We start from the raw sequence: 18,896 nt of genomic DNA on the forward strand, positions 1-18,896 counted from the left end.
CCCCCCGGGTCTCTCCTCCTGGCTAACGGGGGTCAGGGGGCCTGTCCCTCTCACTCCTCCAGGCTGCTACCGCTACAGCTACGTGGGCCAGGGCCAGGTCCTCCGGCTGAAGGGGCCCGACCACCTGGTCTCCAGCTGCCTGTGGCACCTCCAGGGCCCCAAGGATCTCATGCTCAAACTCCGGCTCGAGTGGACGCTGGCCGAGTGCCGGGACCGGCTGGCCATGTACGACGTGGCTGGGCCCCTGGAGAGGAGGCTCATCACCTCGTGAGTCCAAGGAAGGCGGGTGGGAAGGGGATGGTGACGTGGGGTCAGAATCACGCTCCGTTCTGAGGGGAGGGGCCATGTGACCCCGCTCCTCCGGGATCTGGTATTTGAGAGTCAGCCTAGAAGTGGCTGTGAATTGTGGGCAGTCCCCTTTCCCTCCCTGAGCCTCAGTTTCCCCATCTGTAACAAAGCAGTTGTGCGAGGTGACCCCGAACGTCAGCGCTGAGGGGTGACGTGGCTTGTCAGGGCCCTTCGGAGTCTCGTGGCCCCAGACCCCCGACCCCCAACCCCCCCAGCTCTGCTGCTTCTCAGTGGCGTGTCCTAAGGCAAATCACTTTGCCTCTTTGAGCCTCAGTTTCCTCACTGGTAAAATGGGTGCAGAATCATGCCCACCTTGCAGGGTTATTGTGAGGATTTAAATCCAACCATCAGTGCCAAGATTCTCACACATAGTAATGCTATCTGTTATTACTCTGTGTTAAATGCATCCATTAAATATCCAGTAGCTGCTGTCCATTATTACTCTCATTATACCCGGTCTAGTTGGGGTTGGGTCACGAAGGGCATTGAATGCCAGAGCAGTGTGAGCTGTAATACTTGGTAAGTGGGGGAACAAACTGAAAGTTCTTGAGCAGAGGAGCAGAGCTTTAGGACGTGGGTAATGATGACAAGGGCAGAAAGCAGACAAGTGGTGGTGGGGGGAGACCACGAGGGGGCTGGAAATGGCCTTGGCCGTCAAGAGAACTGGCCACCTCCGCAGGGTGGGGGAGGGATTTGGGGCCTACATGGCTCTGTGAGAGCTAAGGGGAGAGGCTGGAAGGGGGTGGGGAGGGGGGTGCACTGGCTGATACCTTCCAGGCAGGAGTGGGGGCGGGACCTGTGTGTTCAGATCAAGGGCAGTCCTTGAGGGTGAGCAGGGACAAGGTTCCCCGCAGACCCCTCCCCCCCACCCCGGGGCCTCTCTGAATATCCTGGCTCTGAGGCAGCACACTCATTTACAACACCCCCGACTTGGTGACCTCAATCTGGGGTGTGCGTGGGCTGGGTTCCTGGAGGGCTCTGGGAAGGCAGAGAAGCCAGACACCATCTGATTTCCAGCCCCGATGAGGGTGGGGACACTTACGGGCTTCCCCTGGGGCTTCTTCAAGTCCCACCCACTGCACAGCCTGCTGTGAGGGCGGGGACCTGGTTCAGCCTCATCCCTACTCACTGCGGTACCCAGGCAGCTCATGCGTACCATCTCAGACCCGGGCAGGGCTAAGATACTGGGTCAGATACGGTCGGTGGGGGGAGGAGGGTCCTCAAACTTGCACCCCAGAGCCGCGAGAGGGTCTTCAGTGCTGTTAAGGATTCAGAGCAGGAGGGTCCTCCACCAGCTTTAACCCCGTGGTTTCTTTTATGGGCTTCCCGCCCTGGGAGACGTTGTAGACTCTGCTGCTAAGTAAATAAAAGAAAAAGAAACCCCAGCGTTAAAGGCTGAGGCGCCCACTGCAGGTGACTTCAGGTCCCTCAAACTTGAAACCTCAGCTCCCCGCAGGGTACTGGCCAGGCACTCAGGGGTCACACAGTTCTGAGGGGCAGGGGCTGAGACGGCCCACATAGTCTGGGCAACCTCCCGGCCTTGCTCAGCTGACATGAGCTGGCCTGATGCTCACAGGGCCTCCAGTCAGCCTCCTGGGCCAGAGAGGGTCAGAAACCTGCCCGTGGACACACAGCAGGCTGGCCCACCTTCCCGGGCCCCTCTCGCCCTGGCCACCTTTCTCTGTCCTTCCAGGGTCTATGGCTGCAGTCGCCAGGAGCCCGTGGTGGAAGTCCTGGCATCCGGCGCCGTCATGGCGGTGGTCTGGAAGAAGGGCCTGCACAGCTACTACGACCCCTTTGTGCTCTCTGTGCAGCCCGTGGCCTTCCAGGGTGAGGGGTCGGGTCCCTAGGGAGGGGAGGGGAGGGGAGGGGAGCTGTGAGAAGCCCAGGGCACAGTCCAGCATGCCCTTCACCTTCTTGTAGTCGGGTGTGGAATGGGGACAGAGAGAAGGTTCTGGAAGCTCCTCTGCTTTCCACCCTCCCATGCCCTGGGCCTCTCTCTTCTGTCCTCTGTTCTCACTCCATTTCCCTACCTCTTACCTCACTCTCTGACCCTCCCTGTCCCTGTCCCCCCTCCCCCTCATTCTCTCCCTACCCTTTCTGTTTATTGTCTGTTCTGTTCCCACCCTGGACCTGTGGCTCCTCCCCAGGCTCCTCCCCTGGCCCCTTTCTAAGCACCCCCCCACAACCGCCTGAGGCTCCTCTTCTCTGAACCTCATCTTTGAAAAGGGGAACGATTCTCCCTCCCCCAGTCCCCATAACTGCGAGGCTGGCACACTTGTGAGCACGTTCAAGTGCAACGCAATTAAGGTCAATGGCTAATATGTATTTGAGCACTTACTACTGATCAGGCTGTTGGTGGAGTTTATGTCTATTTAATCTGCTTAACTGCCCTGTGACGTAGGTGCTAATCTTGTCCCCGTGTTACAGATGGGGAAACTGAGGTTCAAGGCCACGCAGTCACACTGGACCACTAAGCTCTGCTGTTTAACAGCGGGATGGGGGTGGGGTTGCAGCTGCCCCTTTGCCTGCTGGGAGGTGCGGTGAGCTGGGGCCATGGGACCGTGTGTAACAGCTATTCTCGGGGCCCAGCTTGCGAGGTGAACCTGACCCTGGAGGGCCGCCTGGAGCCACAGGGCGTCCTCAGCACGCCTTACTTCCCCAGCTACTACGCGCCCAGCACCCACTGCTCCTGGCACCTCACGGTGAGCCCCGTTCCCTGCTACCCATCTGCCCTGTGCCCAGAACACCCTGTGGACCCCAGGAAGCCCCAGGTGGGAGGGGACCATTGCCTGCCTCTGCTGGAGCACCCACGGGCTGAGCTCTGGGTGCAAATGTCTCCAGCAGTGTGGCTGAGGTCCGCCTCCGTGGGCCGCAGTGATGCCTGTTTGCTGAGAGACCGGCCTCCTCCCTTTGCTGTCCTGGGAAGTGGGGCCACCAGCCCAGCCACAGCCACTCGTGACCACTCCTCTGTCGCAGGTGCCCTCCCTGGACTACGGCTTGGCCCTCTGGTTTGACGCCTATGCTCTGCGGAGGCAGAAGTATGACCTGCCCTGCACCCAGGGGCAGTGGACGATCCAGAACCGGAGGTACCCAGCGCCCGGAGCCCCCTTCCTCTCCCCACAGTTACCCACCTTGCGAGCCCAAGTCCCAGACCTCAGAGGGGCAGCGCGGGAAGAGGGCACGGGGCACAGGCGAGGCTGTCAGGCCCCCTTCCCCAGCCCTTCACCCCTACCCCAGCCCCAGCTTCCCATCCTGCCACCCAAAGGTCCCAGACACCTGGGCTGTTGATTCTAGTTACAGTGGAATGGCTTCACTTCCTTGGCGCTGTCACCCCACCGTCTGGGACCCTGAATTCTTAGATGCGATGATGCAGGAGCCCCAGGACTCCACGTGCAACTGGTGGCCCCTCTTCGCTTACCCCATCCCTGCTGTTGGCCAAAGTCAAGCGGCTTCCGGGCTGGAAAGCTGTAGAGCCAGGGCCGAGCCCATTTTTTGCTAATGTGACCATGTCCCCAAGGGTGGGCGATAGCCAGGGTCGCGCCATATCACCCACGTCATCCGCGCGGACGCTTGCCCTGCTGTGTGTCCTGACTGTGGCCCCCTGGTGACAAAGTTCCCGAGGAAGAAGTGAGTCCTTGGGGAGGTGGCACAGGACACTGTGGGGCCACCCGCGGGGCAGCTGGGGCTGCCGTGGGGTCAGTAGGAGGAAGACTAGTAGATGCCTACTGGGGCAGGCAACCTGGGGTCCCTGGCGTCACAGACAGCTGCAAGGAGTGGGGTGGGAGGGGGTGGGGAAGGGAGGCCATGCAGACACGCTCTCCCCAGTCTGGGAAGTGGGTGACCTGGGGCCTTTGGGGGAGGGAATACTTACGGTGTGAGCGGCTCCATGCCTAAGCCCAGAGGGAGAGGGGAAGGTTCGGGCGCTGGTGGTGGTGAGATGATGAGGTAAGTTACAGGCAGGGTGGGGGGGTGGCGGGTAGGAGGCATGCAAGGGCAGCAGGAGGCCCTCCCACGGCCCCACTGTTGGGCGGCAGAGGTTTGGGGAGAGAGGAGGGATCTTGAAGAACCTTGCAGGGCTGAGGTGGGGTCCAAGGACCTTGGAGAGAAGCGTCTGCATCTAATAGCAGGTTGAGGCTCTGCCCCCTTCCCATCCCAGGATTCTGGTCTAAGGGGTGGAGATGCTAATATGCAAAGTTCTAGATGGCCTGGCCTCACAGATTGTGCGTGTCCAAGATCCCAGTACATGACATTAAAAGGTTCCAGGGGCTCTGGGATTCTCGGATCCTGGGCCTGGTGTCCACATTCAGCAATGTACACTTTGCTGGCTGATCCTATTGAGACAAAAGGTGACAGGGGTTGACAACGGTCATTGACTCGCCATCATCCTTTCCCGGACTTTTTGTCAATTTATCAGGGACTGTGATTAAGAGAAAAAAAGAAGAAATGCCTATCATGTGAGTTGAGGCTCGTACTGTTCAGGGGGGATGACATCGGATGGGGTGACTTCAGGCCGTGCTGTTCAGGGGGTGACATCGGATGGGGTGACTTTAGGCCGTGCTGTTTGGTGGGGTGACATCGGATGGGGTGACTTCAGGCTTGTAGTGTTCAGGGGGCGTGACATTGGATGGAATGACTTCAGGCTGTACTGTTCAGGGGGGGTGACATCGGATGGGGTGACTTCAGGCCGTGCTGTTCAGGGGGGGTGACATCAGATGGGGTGACTTCAGGCTCATACTGTTCAGGGGGGGTGATATTGGATGGGGTGACTTCAGGCTGTGCTGTTTGGGGATGACATCGGATGGGGTGACTTCAGGCTCATACTGTTCAGGGGGTGACACCGGATGGGGTGACTTCAGGCTGTGCTGTTTGGGAAGCAGAGGCCTATTGTCCCATGGGTCCCAGCGTGTGGGTGTCACTTCTGGGCACCTCTACCTTTCTCCTCATGTTGCTGCCTGGGGAACCCCCCTACCCCCACCTGGGGCCTGCCAGGCTGAGGCCGGCTAGGCTCACCCATCAACATCAGTTGTCTGCAGAATGACCCCAGGAGGGGCCCGTGCTTCTCGTTTCTTCCAATGATGATAATGTGTTTCCCAGCCCCACCCTCGGCCCCAGCGCAGAATCCGCGACACAGAGAGGGGCTGAGAAAGGGCAGGGCGGCTTCGGTGTGCGGCTCCTGCCCTCACTCTGCACCCGCACGGCTATTTCACTTGCCCGGAGCCGGGGGCCACCGGCCTGTGACGTCAGCACATCAGCCTGCCATTTCCTAGAAAGGAAGTCGGGGCTCAGCAGGATTAGGTGGTTCCCAGATGGGCCCAGAGGCAGGGCCCCTCCCGCGCCCACCGGCAGTCAGGAACATGGACTCCCGGTCCCCACTGCGCTCCCTGGGATGGGCCTTCCCTCTCCCTGCACGACCAGTCAGGAGGGGCGGGGTTAAGGCATGGGACCCGGATGCTAGGGATTTCATGAGCTTTCCTTGGGTCTTAAATATGGGCCATGCATGGGGAGAGTCCTAATTAACAGGCATGATGCTGTGATGGCAGGATTTCAGGCGCTGTGACAGTATCTAACCCGGTTGTAGGGGGCTCCCCCTCCCCCAGTGTCTCAAAGCACTACTGGGCTCTAGAAAGCATGGGCTGGGTTGGCTATCAAACTCAATCCTCACCCATTGCACAGATGGGGAAACTAAGGCCGAGAGATGGCTAAGGACTTGGCACCTTTTCCTGGTCCTTTGGCTTTCAGTGATGGAGGGATTTCAGCGCACAGTTAGCTGGTGTGGGGGGTGGGGGTGGGGGCTGACAGGTGTGGCTCTCCATTCCTCCTCTCTCTCGTCCCAGCCGCCTTGTGCTTCACGGCAACTTGGAGATATGTTCAGGGGAGTCTACCCCCCGGTTTGTACGTGTAGCTGGGTACACCGCCTTCCCCGTTGATAAAACCAAAGGGTTCCGCCAGCCCCACGCCCCAACCTTTTATTGTTTCCATTCCAGAAAGATGTCCCCCAAATACACTGTGTTCATTAGCTCCGAGTGAAACGTCATTCTAGATTGGGCTGATGAGGTGCCCAGAGCTAAAGCCAGAGAGATCCGGGTTCTGATCCTGGTTCCCCTCCTTCCTGCGAGGCGAGGGCTTAGCTAGCCCTGCCTCAGGCAACTCATCTGATAAATGTCCACGGAACAGACCCCCAGTGAGATAATGAGAGGCAGACACTGGCTCCCGCAGGGCCTGGACAAAGCCCAGCTCCAAAAACTACCAACCATGGATTGACCACAGGCACCAAGCCGTCACCCAGCTGATGGGGTTTAATGTGCCATTTCCTTCACCCTCAACACCTTGGTGAGGAAACAGGCCCCCAGCCTGCCTTCACTGACCAGCCAGGGCACAGAGAGGCAGAGCCTCTGAGCAGCCGTGCTCACTGTTCACCCTCTTGGCCACGGCATTCCCGACCCATCCACGGGCATCCTGGTGAGAGAGCTGACAGCTTCTGCGGCTCTCGCCAGTTCTGAGAATAGCCTGGGAAGTCCCATCTCCATCCTCTGAGAACTTCAGGAAGGATCCCGGGTCCCCGGGTGGAGACTCATGTCCCCAGGGCCGGTCCCCAGGCTGCTGCCCATGTCTGAGTGTGGAAGGGAAGGCAGAGGTGTGCCTCCAAACCATGAACCCCGGGCAAACATTTCCTCTAGTTACGATCTTTTTTTTTTTTTTTTTTTTGATAATGATCATCCAATGTAGATGCTGGGAAATTCTTTGAATGAGCATTTGTTGGAAAATTTGCTTGTGTGGGTGGCAAAGATATGAGAAGTCCGGGGAAGCGTGTTGATTGCAGGCACTGGGGGGGGGGGGGGGGGGGGCACAGTCCTTGGACCCACAATTGTCATGGACCAGGAGCAACAGAGAGAGGGTGCGTTGGGGGGAGAAGGTGACTTGCCCTTCAGGTGACAACGTAGTGATAAGGAAAGGCTGGACATCCTTGGCTTTGTGGGCTCCCTCCTCTGGGCCCTTTCTGTCTCACCCCACCTCCCTCCTTTTTACCCAGCTTCCCCCGGTGGCCACGGCCAAGGCCCCACGCCCTTTGAGTGGCCTGGAGGCAGGGGAGGGACGTGGCCTACGAGCTTAGCCACCAGCTACTCGATTTCACAGAATGCACTCACTGGGCGTCACGACACAGGCTTCCCCCTTTCCGGGAATCTGCCTCCTGCCAGCTTCCTCTGCTGTGACGTCACTTTTCTCGTGATCTGCCCAATCATTTCCCCTTCCCTCCCGCTGATGGGAGAGGCGGATGGGCCGGCTCCTTGGGCCCCTGCTGGGGCCTCCTCTGGCCTGTCCCAGGTACGGGTGGCCCTCCTAATCCTCTGAGCCGCTACGTGCAGCCACAGAGGCTGGTCAGACAGCACCTGTCCCCGATGTGGGTGCTGGCGAGGAGGTAGTGTCCAGCCCCAGCCGCCGCCCGCAGTGAGCTCACAGCCCAATGGCGCCAGCAGCTTGCTTTCAGAGAAGTCATTTTCTCCTGTATTCCTTAAAACATCCCGCAAGGGAGATATTATCGCCCCCGTTTACAGACATGAAAACAGAAGCTTGCTGAGGTTAATGTGCCCGAGGTCACACAGCTGATCCACGTGACAAAGCTGGACTCCAACTCGGCTGTGCGGCTCGAGGTCCAGCGCTCTGGCCACCACATCAGACGCTGCTATTCTCCCTTCTTGAGTGCTTGCGTTTTCTGTGCTCCTTCCCATGCAATCTGTCCTTAGGGAAGGGAATGTATGCATGCATGCATGCATGCATCCATCCATCCACCCCCACACCCACCCTTCCTTCCTTCCATCCACTCACCCATCCATCGATCCAATCTTTCTTGAATTCCTCCCTGTGTGGAGTTGCTGATGTGTAAGAAGGTTGAGGTCTGGGTGAGCCGAGAAGGAAAAATCCCAGTCCAGGGAGGTGAGAAAGCAAGCTGGCCACTGTGCACACCTGTGGCCAGACCCCCACACTTTGTAGCTGAGAGGTGGGTCCCGCAGCCTTTAGAATCCTGGTGCACTCTTGAAGAGGGCTGGTGGGGGAGGAGGTGGCGCTTGGACGGGGAGGAATTAGAGAGCTGGACAAGGCATGCCCGCCCCCAGAAGGCTCTGGAACAGGATCCAGAAATGCAGAGGTGCACAGGGGCCCAGCTGGTGTGTAGTTTCGTGAGGCAGGGGCGTGGGGGACAGTGGCAGGGAGGCGAGCCCCACACATGCTCTGCCTAATTCAGGTGGCCTCTGATCATTTCCAGCCAGTGTTCCTGGGGCTTACTTTTCAGAAGAAGCATCTAGATTATTATGTGAAATTAGCAGCTGACTGAACTTGGAAAAAAGATTATTTTTAACATTGCATCGACTTAACAGACCATCTTTAATTTGAGTGCTTCAGCCCAAGTCTCTAGATTGCAGCCTCTGCCTTGAATTCTTATGGAGAGACTTGCCCCAGGAATGCTGTCACCAGGCCCTGCCCCAGGCCTCCAGGGCGAGACCCAGGTGCTGCCTGGGCAGGTTCGGGGGACACCAGGCTGAGGCACCGGCTGATTCTGGAATTCCTTCTCTCAGCAGCCAGCAGACAAAATGTCCGGTCAGCAAGCACACGAGAGCCTCTGGCCAAAGCTCAGGGTGACCATGCAGCCCTCAGATTCTTCTAGACTGAAATGTTCCGCTCCTCTCCAACCTGTCTCTGGTTCCTTTCCTGTCTCTCCACAGGCTCTCCCTGACTGTGGGGACAGTGCCCCATGCCCCTGAACCTTAAACACATTCAGGGTTGTGCTTCAACACACTTCCCCCGGCCCCATATTTCCCACCTCCTACCTCCCCTGCCCGCTCCTCAGGGAAAATCTCCAGGGATAATAATCCATGATAACATTTATTTGTCCACTTTAAAAACAGCCGACGGACAGGACAGCCAACCAGCCAAAACCTGCTCTGCCTCCTTAGTTTTAAAAGGACGAGAAGGGCCAGGACTGCTCAAAAGCGCCCCCTAGTGGCGTCTCTGCCCTATCTTGTCCCCCTTGGGCTGGAGAAGCCCCGGTGTAGAGCAAAGCTTCTCCAAATTTTCCACCTTTACACTCTTTAAAATTATTGAGCCCCCCAAAGCGTCCTTATGCAGGTCATATTATCTATATTTTCAGCATTAGAAATTAAAGCTACGAAAATTTGAAAAAACATTTACCAATTCACTTAAAATTATGACCCCGTCACATTTGAACCTAAAGAACATATTTTATAAAACATGAAGTATAGGGGCGCCTGGGTGGCTCAGTCAGTTAAGCGTCTGACTTCGGCTCAGGTCATGATCTCACGGTTCATGAGTTCGAGCCCTGTGTCGGGCTCTGTTCTGACAGCTCGGAGGCTGGAGCCTGCTTCGGATTCTGTGTCTCCCTCTCTCTCTGCCCTTCCCCCACTCACATTCTGTCTCTCTCTCAAAAATAAACATTAAAAAAAAACATGAATTATATTTTCCCAAACCAAAAACAGTTGGTGAGAAAAATATCATCATTTAGCATTTTTGCAACTTTTAAGCTGGGTTAATAAACCAGAACTGGATATGCACATCTGCTTCCACATTCAATCGGCTACCATTATCAATAACATGTCACGTAGTCCCTGGAAAATTCCACCGTATCCTTGTGAGAGAAGGAGAGTGAAAAAGGCAGATAATATCCGTGCATTATTATGAATATAATTTTTACTTTGGACCCACAGGGTCCCCAGACCACACTTTGAGAACTGCTTGTTGGTCTGGAAGCAAGGATGGGATTCACCGTGACCAAATAGCAGAAGGAAGCCATACCTTAGGCCAGGACTGTGGGGGGAGGACACGGGAAATGGAGCCCATGTTGCTGCAACAGCCGGGGTGCCCATCTCCCCCAGAGCGGGCTGAGCACGTCCAGCTACGTCCTGAACAGCCTGGATTCTGGCTCACATGGGCGATTTCCTTCATGAGCCTCATCTGGAAAATGGGCCAAGAACAATTCCTATCTCACAAGATGGAGTTGTTGCAAGAAAATCGAAATCTCTGTGCAATGAGGCCTTTGGTGTTGCTGTCGATGTGGGAGGGGCCAGACACCCCCAAATCTTCCTCGGTTGTTTACCGATGAACTCATTGATTAATTCATTGAACGATGAAGTGCTTGGGTTATTCCTGAAGTTCCGGGGAGGTACCCGGTGTCTGGAAATTAGGTGACCTGCTCTGCGGGCTATTGCCTCTGCTGTGGGATATTCCCATCATGCTTTGGGGCATTCCCGCCTGGTCTCTTGACTTGCTCCTGTCTTCTCTGCTGGGGGGCACTTTCCCTTCTGTCTGCATATTTTCGGACCTGTGTTGTGGGTGTGTTTCCTGCGTCTGTAAAGGCATTCCTATTTGCTCTGTGAGGGTGCTCCCTTCCCTGTGGGAGGCATTGCTGTGAAGGAAGGGAGCCCCAGGCTGCTGTCGGGTTAGCAACTCGTCACTCTGGGGGTGGGTTGCACCCACTTGGTGAAAGCGTGCCCATGTGCTCTGGGAGGCAAGGTACACCCAGGCATGGTGTGACATGAGCCCGGGGCCTCCATCCCTGAAGATGGGAAGATTCCTCCCTGCTCTCCAGGAAGAACTTCTCCCACCAGCTCTGTGGGGACGTGCGCATCATCCTGGGGTGGGGGAGTCCAGGAGGGATGGGGGACAGAGAAGGTGATGGCCATCAGCACTGCGCTGTTGAACTGGTCCCGGGAGCAGGGCTGGTGCCTCCTCGGGTCCAGAGAGAGTCACAGGGGTCCGGAGGCTTCTCAGTGGGCAGAACGGTGCCCGAACTTGGCCACGTGGCTGCCTTCTCCCCACACCGAGCACAAGGGGAGCGTCCTCTCCTGTCTACACAGAGTAGACCAGTCACGAACTTTTGTCTCTACAGACACCCCGAAGTTTTGTCAGATTGGAGTCAACAGAGGCGATCGTTTCCCTGCTTTTCTAAAGGCAGGAAAGTGCAGCTTGGGGAAGGACGCTGACTTGCTTAGAAGCCAGGCTTCGAATTTTATCCTGCAGGAAATGGGGAGCCACGGAAGGGTTTTGAGCTGGGTGGGGGGGAATGACACAGGCTGACTTCTAGAAGAGGACTGTGGGGGCGAGCGCTCACCCAAGGGAGAAATTGAGACAGACACAGTGAGGGTGAGGGTGCAGCTCCCCCTTCCTCTCCGGCTGCTCTGCCCTGGCCCTGTCTGTGTGCGGGGACCCAGCTGTCCCCTCCCTCAGGCCAGCCTGCGTGGCCCTGAGTCTGTCTTGGTCACCCCCAGGCTGTGTGGCCTGCGCACCCTGCAGCCTTATGCTGAGAGGATCCCCGTGGTGGCCAGTGCCGGCATCACCGTGAACTTCACATCCCAGATCCCGCTCACCGGGCCCGGCGTGCAGGTGCACTACGGCTTGTACAACCAGTCAGATCGTGAGTACGGGCAGCCTGGAGGGCAGGGTGGGGACCCCATCCCCCGACGCCCTTGCAGCTTCTTCCTGCCTCCCTCCCATCCCCAGAAGCACCAAGAGGCTGGGCCAAAGGACTGTGTGTGTGTGTGTGTGTGTGTGTGTGTGCACGTGCGCGTGTGCCATGTAGGCAAGGCTGTCGCCTGTGTTCACTAGGCACACATGCGCGCACACACCCGTGCGTGCATTGTGTATATGTGCCTGGCCACGTATGTCCACACGCACCGTGTATACAGGTGTGTGTCCACGTGGGCACACGCGTGAGCGCACCAGTGCAGCGTGTCTGTCTGCAAGAGCCTGCACGGTCACGTGTGTCCTGACGGCACCCTCCCCGTCCAGCCTGCCCTGGAGAGTCCCTCTGCTCTGTGAACGGACTATGTGTGCCGGCCTGCGATGGGGTCAAGGACTGCCCCAACGGCCTGGACGAGAGAAACTGCGGTGAGCGGCCCACCTGCCGTCACACCCCTCCTCTCTTCTCTGTGCGGAGTGGAGCCCCCTTTTTCTAAGCCCCGCGCAGTTCCCCTTATCCATGTCCGGGAAGTGGGCTCCCTCGCTGTGCTAGATGGCAAAATGGAAGCAGAGAGTGGGAAAGCGGGCTCCCCAGGACCACCGCTTGGGGGCAGTAGCAGGGAGCGGGTGGGACCCCAGGTCTCCTGACTCCCGGCTCAGGGCTTCTCTCCACCAGGTCATGGCCCCCTGCCGGCTGGCCAAGAAGGAACAGAGTGGATGGAGGACCAGGAAGGGGGAAGGCTGTTATGCGGGGACAGGCGAGGCGAGGGTGGCCAAGGGGAGAATCCTGTATCTCCCTCCCTTGCGTGGGGTCTTCACTCCTCTTCTCAGGAGTTCAGACTGCAGCTGTCATCTTCCTGGAGTTATGGTCACCACTGCCTGGCCCTGGTCGTCTGCAAGCAGGACTCCCTTGGAATAATTCCTCTCCCTCTGAGTTCTGGCTTCTGGCCCCCAGATTCACCATCAAGGGCAGCCTTTCCTTGTCTGACCTCCCCAGATCTCCTCCAACCCCCTCCCATCCAAGCTTTACCTACTTGGGGAGAGAAGCAGGAGGGAAGGGAGATATGCTGGGGAAGATGCCTCATATTTGGACCCAGAGCATCTGGCTCAGCCACATGACCTTGGACGAGTCGCTTCATTTCTGTTTCCACTGATGAAATGGGGTACCTCACAGGGATGCTGTGAAACTCGGGAGTAACACAGCTAAGAAAGAGATCTGGGATCACGACCTGCAATATAACGCACATTCTACAGGCAGAACAGGGTCCCAGCCCGGCTTCTTGGGCTTCTGCTCACCTCCTCCGCTGTGTGTCCCCACGCAGTCTGCAGAGCCACATTCCAGTGCCAAGAAGACAGCACATGCATCTCCCTGTCCAGGGTCTGTGACCGGCAGCCTGACTGTCTCAACGGGAGTGACGAAGGGCAGTGCCAGGAAGGTAGGGTGGGGTGTGGACAGCTATCTGGAGGGAAACCAAATAATGGGCTCGGCCAGACAGCCCCATCCTTCAGCATCCTTCTTCAGCCAGGGTTTCCCGCACTCTTGTCTAAACACTTACCAACCCATCTGTATGTTCTCTTATATGTCCGTTCAAGTGTCCATCCATACAACCATCCGTCCAACCGTCCGTCCACCCGCCCACCCGTCCACCCGCCCACCCGTCCACCCGTCCACCCGTCCATCCAACCATCCATCCATCCGTCCATCCAACCATCCGTCCATCCACCCATCCAACCATCCGCCCATCCGTCCATCCGTCCATCCATCCAGCCGTCCAGCTGTCCACCCGTCCAGCCGTCCATCCGTCCACCCGTCCATCCACCCATCCAATCATCCATCCACCCATCCAACCATCCAACTACCCATCCACCCATCCACCTGTCCACCCATCCACCCATCCATCCATCCATCCATCCATCCATCCATCCATCCATCTGTCCAACCACCTATCTGTCTGTCCATTGATCCATACATCCACTCATTCATCCATCCATCCACCCATCCAACCACCTGGCTCCCAATCCACTGAACCATCAATCGACTCATTTACGAGTTCACTTAACTACCTGTGTGTCCATCATTCCATCCTCTATCCATGTACCTATGAATGCATGTATGCATGCATCCCATCCACTGATCTCTCTAACTACCTGTTTGTCTATTGTCTTACATCCACTCATTAATCCATCCTTCTAGTTGTTAGTCAGTCTCCCTCCTGGACCATCAACTCACCCATTTGTTGGTCTGCCGAGTCTCCTGTCTGTATTCATTGTTTATCCATCCATCCATCCATCCATCCATCCAACCAGCCAACCAACACCTGCAGACAACCCAGTGATGGGTGAGGCAGAGTAAGGGAGTGGGAATAAAAGATCCCAGAGAGGTGGCCCCTGCCCTCTGGAATGATCCATTGGTAGGAAGACATGATGGGTGACTGCCTCTGGCCCCACACCTTCTGGACATCACATCCATGTGCATGGGAAGACTGGAGTGCAGGAGGAGATCAGGCAGGGAAAGCTTCCTAGAGGAGGTGGCCTTTAAAAATGGCCTTGAAGAGAGGTAACACTGAAAGAAGCCAGAGGAAAGGAGAGCTGGCCAAGGTCAGGTGGTGGCACAGAAAGTTCTTCATGGCGAAGACAGGGGAGGGGGGAGCAGGTGGGCAGCTAGATGGGGCTGGAGGCTGGAGCCAGGGTAGGTGGGGAGCCTTGGGAAGCCTGGAGAGGCACAGCCCAGCTCTTGGAAGTCTAGTCTGAAAGTGGAGGCACAAGTGCACCTGGGTGGCATGGCAACCTCAGGAGTCACAGTCTGTGGAGGAGACACAGCCTTGCTCTCGTCTGAAGGGGGTGACAGGTGGGGAAGGGATATGGCCTGCCTTTGGGACACCTGCAGGAGCCTCAGTGCGACCGAGGGATCGCTCCCCAGTCTTCCCTGGCCTCTTCAGGCTCCGTATTCCCTGGGCCTTGTTTCAGAGGCTCCCTTGGGCTCAGGGACCTACTCTGGCGACCAGTCCCCACCCCCTCTCCTGCAGGGGTGCCTTGTGGGACATTCACCTTCCAGTGTAAGGACCGGAGCTGTGTGAAGAAGCCCAACCCGCAGTGTGATGGGCTCCCCGACTGCAGGGACGGCTCAGATGAGCAGCACTGCGGTGAGCGTGGCCTGCGCGCTGTCCGTGGCCTTTCGATGGGGCAGGCGGAAGACTCCCGCCACCTGCTGGGCCCTGGAGCCCGGGGAAGAGGGAGGTGCCCACACTGGGAAGCTGAGGGAGAGCTCACTTTGTCTCTTTCTGCCCTGCCCCTGCGCCTGCTCTGGGTCCGGCCTCTCCTTCATTCTTTTTCCTGCCTCTCCCCCCGTCTGCCCTCTGCCGCCCTCTGTGCCTCTCCTTCTCCGGCTCTTACTGTCTGTTTCGCACTGGCTTCCGGCTGCCCCTGCCCACACACCCAGACTGTGGCCTGCAGGGCCCCTCCGGCCGCATAGTGGGCGGTGCCGTGTCTTCCGAGGGCGAGTGGCCCTGGCAGGCCAGCCTCCAGGTTCGGGGCCGGCACATCTGTGGGGGGGCGCTCATCGCTGACCGCTGGGTGATCACGGCCGCCCACTGCTTCCAGGAGGACAGGTGAGTGGGGGGCGCGGGGACCCAGACCACAAGAGATGGGGTAGGGAGGGCCACGGTGGGGAGGGACACCGGGGTCCGAGACCCAGGCAGGAAGGAAGGGTGGTGGGAAGCCCACCAGACTAGCTGTCCTGACGCTTGGGCTCAGTCCTGGCTCTGCCGCGAACCTAGTCTGTGCCCCTGGAAAGGATGCTCAGCCTCTCCGCTCTATGTGCTGTGTCTTGATTTAAGTTGGGTCAGCGATTCACTCGCTATTCACCCATTCATTCACTTACTCATCCGTTCAGAAATATTTCTTGCGCTCCTGCTAGGGGGCTGTGCCAGAAACTAGGGGTACGGTAGAGAACCTAAGTGCCAGGACTGGCCATAGGCCATGACCTCCCTCTACCAGATTGCCCGTGACCTGGTGAGTGGGGCCCAAGAGCCAAGGAGGGACATGACACCCAGCCCCACAGACGTCTTCTCCATCTTCACGGTGGGCTGACAACACCTCCTCCCCACCCCCACCCCTATCTCCCAGGCACCCCTACCCCCAGCCCCCAGGACAGCCAGCCCTGGACGCCCCTCCCACACCTCCTCTTCAGTTCTGGGTCTACACAGTCCCCAGACAAAGGCCACCAGCCGCCAGGGCACCCCACCCCCTGCCCCTTACATCCAGAGCCAGAGAGCAAGACCCCTCGGGGGGCCAGGCCCACACTCGGATGCTGACCTGATATCGGGGGTCTTCACGAGCCGTCTCTGCCGATTGCTCCACGCTCCATGCCCACCCCCTCCCAGTGAGCACTAGGCAGGTCTCAGGGAGCTCACAGCAGCCCCATCGGTAAAGCACAGGGATAAAAAGGAGAGAAATATTTGTCACTGCCTGGCACCGTGCTAATTTTTTTACATACACAGTCTCACTGAATCCCCCCAGTAACGTAGTAGAAGATGCTATTCCTATTTCACAGACAGGAGACTAGGTCTAAGGAGGCACGCATACATCGAGGGAGGGATGAAGCTGGGGCTGGAACCCGGGCAGGCGGCGCCAGCACCCCACGCTGTACCGCCGGGGAAGGGAGGGAGTGGCGGTTGGCTGCCCGCGTGGGGAAGCCGCGCGTCCTAAGGATCTGGGACGGGAGTGTCAGCGGCTGATCGAGGACCCCCTCCCCACCCCCAGCATGGCCTCCCCGGCGCTGTGGACGGTGTTCCTGGGCAAGGTGTGGCAGAGCTCGCGCTGGCCGGGCGAGGTGTCCTTCAAGGTGAGCCGCCTCCTCCTGCACCCTTACCACGAGGAGGACAGCCACGACTACGACGTGGCCCTGCTGCAGCTCGACCACCCGGTGGTGCGCTCGGCCGCCGTGCGCCCCGTCTGCCTGCCTGCGCGCTCCCACTTCTTCGAGCCCGGCCTGCACTGCTGGATCACGGGCTGGGGCGCCCTGCGCGAGGGCGGTGAGTCGGCTGCGGGGCGGGGAGGAGGCAGGTCTAGGGAGATGGGGTGCGGCCGTGGCTGGGCCGGAGGGGCGGGGCAAAGGGCCCCAGGGCTCCACCCCGGAGGCCCCCTGTGGGCTGCGTGTCACAGAAGTGGGTGTCTCCTGCCTTCCTGGCCCTTCCCTCCTTGCAGAAAGTATTTAAAAGGAAAGAAGGTCGCGGGATGTTCCCTTGGGGGAAATGGATGAGGTGACGGGGCAAAATAGGAACCCCGCAGCCTCCAGGCAAGCTCGACCTCTGGGCAGAGGGGCGCCTTGGGAGGGCTCTGAATTATTAACACTTTCTACATCGAGGTTGGATTTTAGGGAACGTGGTCCCATTTAATCCACCGAATACCCCTCAGGGTGGGTATTAGGGTCCGTTTTACCGATGGGGAAACTGAAGCACAGAGACAGTTTAGCAGTCGCATAAAGTCACACAGCCAGAGAAGGTGGGAACCTAGGACCGGCTGACCCCAGCGCCCCTCCTGTTCCTGCTACTGCCTCTCAGAAGCCGGGGGCTTCTCCCCTTCCCACCTAGACTGACCTTTCCTAGAGGCCCCTTCTGTGAATGCAGGCCTGGGCTAGCATAACTGCGGCCATGCCCAGCACCTCTTAAAGGTGGTGGCTTTAAAGATGGGGTACACGATTTCCAACCTGGAGGCAAGCAGGACTGTGCGGATAATTTCAAGATGGGGAAACTGAGGCTCGGGTGCAAAGTGACTCGATCGAGGCAATGATGGAGAATAGTAAAGCAAGGATTGGTTCGTTTGCTCATTCATTCATTTATCCAAGGGCACATTTATGAGCACCTACTATATGCCAGGTATTGAGTTGGGCAAAGGAACTATACAGATGAGGACATTTTTGGGGGAGACAGTGCTGAGAGCTGACATGGGTGGGGAGGCACACACAGAGGCCAGCCCAGAGCAGATGCCTAGCCAGGCACGGTCTGGGAGGCTTCCAGAGGAGGGGGCATCTAAGCAGGGGCTAGGGGGACAGGCTGGCAGTAGCAAAGCGAGGAGAAAGGACAGGAGGCTGCCCAGGGAGCCCTAAGAACGGCCTGTCTCCCCTCCTCCAGAGGGGAGCTGGGGGGGCGGTGGGTCTGGGTAAAGATTGGCAGGAAGGACCGGGGTCTCCTAGGCCACTGTAAGGAGGCTGAGCCGGAGTTCACCTGCCCTGCACTTTAAAACTATCTGAGGGCTGGTGTGCCCAGGTGGGCAGCCGACTGATCTCACAGTTTGACTCGTGAGTTCAAGCCCCGCATGGAGCTCTGTGCTGACAGCTCGGAGCCTGGAGCCTGTTTCAGATTGTGTCTCCCTTTCTTTCTCTCTCTGCCCCTCTGGCTCTCAGTGTCTCTCTCTCTCAAAAAGAAATAAGTGTTAAAAAATTTGTTTTGTAAACCCACCTGAGGGCTTCCAGAAAAATACCAATGTCGAGCCCCCCCCACCCCCAGCCAAACAGAGTAGCTCTCCTGGTGGGACCGGGCACAGTGCCTCCTGAGGCTCCCTGGGGCTTTGAACCTGAAGCACTTGTGGAAAAGAGTGGGCTGGGCAGCGGGGCGACACTGATAACTTTCAGGGACAGATTGTAGGGGTCAGGTGTGTGCTCTCGAAAGATCCCCCAGGAGTGGTCACAGAGCAGAGCTGGCCGAGAGGCCTCAAGTAGGAGGGGTGGGGGTGGGGATGGTGTCCCCAGGGGCCACGGGGAGCCAGAGCAGAGTGATGGTGAGGCGGAGGGGTAGGGGGTGAGCAGAGCAGAGATGAAGGGGGAGGGGCAGGTGCTCCTGAGATGCAAGGGGAATAGCGGAGGGAAAAGTCAGATCTCATCTCTGCCTTCAGCCCTTGACCCCACGGGGCAGGCCCCACCAGCAACGGTCTGCAGAAGGTGGACGTGCAGCTGATCCCACAGGACATGTGCAGAGAGGCCTATCGCTACCAGGTGACGCCCCGCATGCTGTGTGCCGGATACCGGAAGGGCAAAAAGGATGCCTGCCAGGTGACTCATGGGCGGGGGGGGGGGGGGGGGG

At 58.2% G+C, this 18,896-nt stretch overlaps 1 protein-coding gene across 1 annotated transcript in view; it reads left to right on the forward strand.

Moving 5' to 3' along the window:
* Positions 1 to 18,896, forward strand: part of TMPRSS6 (transmembrane serine protease 6) — a 30,790-nt gene that overhangs the window by 10,569 nt on the left and 1,325 nt on the right. The window contains exons 6-16 of the mRNA XM_039246081.1: positions 63 to 267; positions 2,042 to 2,178; positions 2,941 to 3,053; positions 3,328 to 3,437; positions 11,628 to 11,773; positions 12,148 to 12,246; positions 13,140 to 13,253; positions 14,844 to 14,960; positions 15,257 to 15,425; positions 16,579 to 16,850; positions 18,729 to 18,865. Coding sequence (XP_039102012.1) covers positions 63 to 267; positions 2,042 to 2,178; positions 2,941 to 3,053; positions 3,328 to 3,437; positions 11,628 to 11,773; positions 12,148 to 12,246; positions 13,140 to 13,253; positions 14,844 to 14,960; positions 15,257 to 15,425; positions 16,579 to 16,850; positions 18,729 to 18,865 — 1,619 coding nt within the window. The remainder of the gene's footprint in view (positions 1 to 62; positions 268 to 2,041; positions 2,179 to 2,940; positions 3,054 to 3,327; positions 3,438 to 11,627; positions 11,774 to 12,147; positions 12,247 to 13,139; positions 13,254 to 14,843; positions 14,961 to 15,256; positions 15,426 to 16,578; positions 16,851 to 18,728; positions 18,866 to 18,896) is intronic.

The sequence above is a fragment of the Hyaena hyaena genome, unplaced genomic scaffold (genome assembly GCF_003009895.1).
Source record: "Hyaena hyaena isolate Hyena2069 unplaced genomic scaffold, ASM300989v1 scaffold_280, whole genome shotgun sequence".
Classification (NCBI taxonomy): Eukaryota; Metazoa; Chordata; class Mammalia; order Carnivora; family Hyaenidae; genus Hyaena; species Hyaena hyaena.